This window comes from Dama dama, chromosome 22 (genome assembly GCF_033118175.1).
Source record: "Dama dama isolate Ldn47 chromosome 22, ASM3311817v1, whole genome shotgun sequence".
Lineage (NCBI taxonomy): Eukaryota > Metazoa > Chordata > Mammalia > Artiodactyla > Cervidae > Dama > Dama dama.
Window position 1 is genome coordinate 56,192,992 of NC_083702.1, and position 2,887 is coordinate 56,195,878.

Below are 2,887 nucleotides of genomic sequence, written 5' to 3' on the forward strand. Positions count from 1 at the left end.
AGGGGCCAGAACTGGGGCAAGAACAACACATGTAGCAAAGGCCCTGGCAAAAGTGGTATTTGGTAATGGAGGGCAGTCCCTTTATCGCTCTAAAGGAGCCACAGTTCATCCCCGAGTTGCTTACTTTTCCTCCCTTGACTTTTTTGTTGCCAGGGGATTGTCTCAACAAAGCTCTGTTATTTCAGGGGGCAAAGTAAGCAACACTGGGTTTAGGCTTTCATTCTGTTTCATGAAAAACAGATTTTTCCAAAGCCCATACTTCACAACCCTCTTATTTAAGTAGCTAATAGTTCCTCTTTCACTGTTCGTTCCTGAATATGAGCATATAATACTGTCAAAATCCTGTTTCCGTTCAAGGCCGAGTGTCACTGTAAGATTGTCTTGTCGCTTGGCTGATTCTGCTGCAGGCGGCCTCAGGGCCCACCATGGCTGCCAGTGAGAGGGAACACTTGCTTCCCTTACCAGTGTGATATCGCTTCTTACATTTTTGCAGGGTCTCCAGGCTGAATGATGTAATGTGTGAGAATTTTAAGAAACACACATCCACATCTTGATGGAGAAATGAGTACCTGCAGGGACCCTTTCAAAGTTTTTATCCGAACTGCCTCTCCCAGCTTTACATCTTAATGTCATGCCCTTGTCTATAAAAGAAAAACAAGCAAAACAAACCCCCTAAAGCCCCCTGCCCCTTTCGACATTAGTGACTGCATGGATTTTATTAGTTTGTGGGAAATGTTGTAGTGATCCTTCTGGTAAACAGCAGGTGGGCAACTAATAGAAACACCTCTTTTCATACTCCACTAGACCGTAAGCAGGTTACATGAACCTGCCGGCCTCTTGGTATCTGTGCAGTAGGAGAATCTGGTACCTTGGAGGGCCCTGGTTTGGGACAAGGGAGACTCCCTATTGGCAGGAGAAGTACTTGCCACATGAAATTCAGGCTCACAACAAACCTCCTGTGCTATCTGTGACCCAAATTTTAGCACCATTTTTTTTCCATTTCACTTTCTAGGATTGAAACACAAAGGAACCAGCGTCCAGAGGAAAGAAACACAGGCCTTAGACTTGCTGTCATCCTTAATTTCCTCATTCCTTAACTCTCCTTAAAAGACCCAAATCCCCATTCCTCCTTTTAAATCGATTCCTGCCCTCAGCCCTGATGGCCACTAGCAGACAGCTATTTCCCCATGGATGAGAGCGACTCCTTCATCTTCCTGGTCATGGTTGGGATGAGGTTCATGTGGTCATCCACACACTTGGTCACGCAGGTCTCCAGCTGCCGCTTCACCTGAAGCTCCTTACTCCCTGCATCTATCGAATCTCTGGCCTTGTCATTGCAATACATAGTGCACCGGGCCAGGCGGTCCTGGAACTTCTCCAACTCGCTGGTCACCAGGGCCTGGGCTTGAGCCAGAGGTGCATGGCAGCGCTCAATGCACTGGTGCACTTGCTGCATGGACGCATGGCTTTCCTCACAACAGGCGGCGCTGCACCGGAACATAAGGCCCTGCATCTTCCGGATATTCTCCCTCTCCAGACTCTTCACCATGGAGTCCACTGCCTCCTGCACCCGGAGTTGCTGCTGCAGCTCCGCCATGGCGACCCGCGCGGTTCCCGGCTGCGCTGGCGCCCACCTTGCCACCTCTTCTTAATTTCTTCTGCTTTGTTAGGTCCATACCATTTCTGTCCTTTATTGTGCCCATCTTTGCATGAAATGTTCCCTTGGTATCTCTACGTTTCTTGAAGAGATCTCTAGTTTTTCCCATTCTATTGTTTTCCTCTATTTCTTTGCATTGATCACTGAGGAAGGCTGTCTTATCTCTCCTTGCTATTCTTTGGAACTCTGCATTCAAATGGGAATATCTTTCCTTTTCTCCTTTGCCTTTCACTTCTCTTCTTTTCACAGATATTTTAAGGCCTCCTCAGACAACCATTTTGCCTTTTTGCATTTCTTTTTCCTGGGTCTTGATCACTGCCTCCTGTACAATGTCACAAACCTCTGTCCATAGTTCTTTAGGCAGTCTGTCTATCAGATCTGATCCCTTGAATCCATTTGTCACTTCCACTGTATAATCATAAGGGATTTGATTTAGGTTATACCTAAATGGTCTAGTGGTTTTCTCCACTTTCTTCAATTTAAGTCTGAATTTGGCAACAAGGAGTTCATGATCTGAGCCACACTCAGCTCCTGGTCTTGCTTTTGCTGACTGTATAGAGCTTCTCCATCTTTGACTGCAAAGAATATAATCAATCTGATTTCAGTGTCGACCATCTGATGATGTCCATGTGTAGAGTCGTCTCTTGTGTTGTTGGAAGAGAGTGTTTGCTATGACCCGTGGGTTTTCTTGGCAGAACTCTATTAGCCTTTGCCCTGCTTCATTCCGTACTCCAAGGCCAAATTTGCCTGTTACTCCAGGTGTTTCTTGACTTCCTACTTTTGCATTCCGGTCCCCTATAATGAAAAGGACATCTCTTTTGGGTGTTAGTTCTAGAAGGTCTTGTAGGTCTTCATAGAAATGTTCAACTTAAGCTTCTTCAGCATTACTGGTTTGGGCATAGACTTGGATTACCGTGATATTGAATGGTTTGCCTTGGAAACGAACAGAGATCATTCTGCCATTTTTGAGACTTCACCCAAGTACTGCATTTCAGAATCTTTTGTTGACTATGAGGGCTACTCCATTTCTTCTAAGGGATTCTTGCCCACAGTAGTAGATATAATGGTGATCTGAGTTAAATTCACCCATTCCAGTGCATTTTAGTTCACTGATTCCTAAAGTGTCGGTGTTCAGTCTTGCCGTCTCCTGTTTGATCACTTCCAATTTACCTTGATCCAGGGACCTAACATTCCAGATTCCTATGCAATATTGTTCTTTACTGCTTTAGA

General features: G+C 45.4%; 1 protein-coding gene across 1 annotated transcript; it reads right to left on the reverse strand.

Moving 5' to 3' along the window:
- Positions 1-824: 824 nt before the first annotated feature.
- Positions 825-1,637, reverse strand: LOC133043363 (protein FAM136A). Its single transcript, XM_061124173.1, has one exon. It carries the CDS (start codon positions 1,595-1,597, stop codon positions 1,178-1,180), a length of 420 nt encoding a protein of 139 aa, XP_060980156.1. The 5' UTR covers positions 1,598-1,637; the 3' UTR covers positions 825-1,177.
- Positions 1,638-2,887: the final 1,250 nt, after the last annotated feature.

Bases quoted from the DNA above. Each gene is read 5' to 3' on its own strand.
- LOC133043363 (XM_061124173.1), bottom strand. From the start codon at position 1,597: ATGGCGGAGCTGCAGCAGCAACTCCGGGTGCAGGAGGCAGTGGACTCC.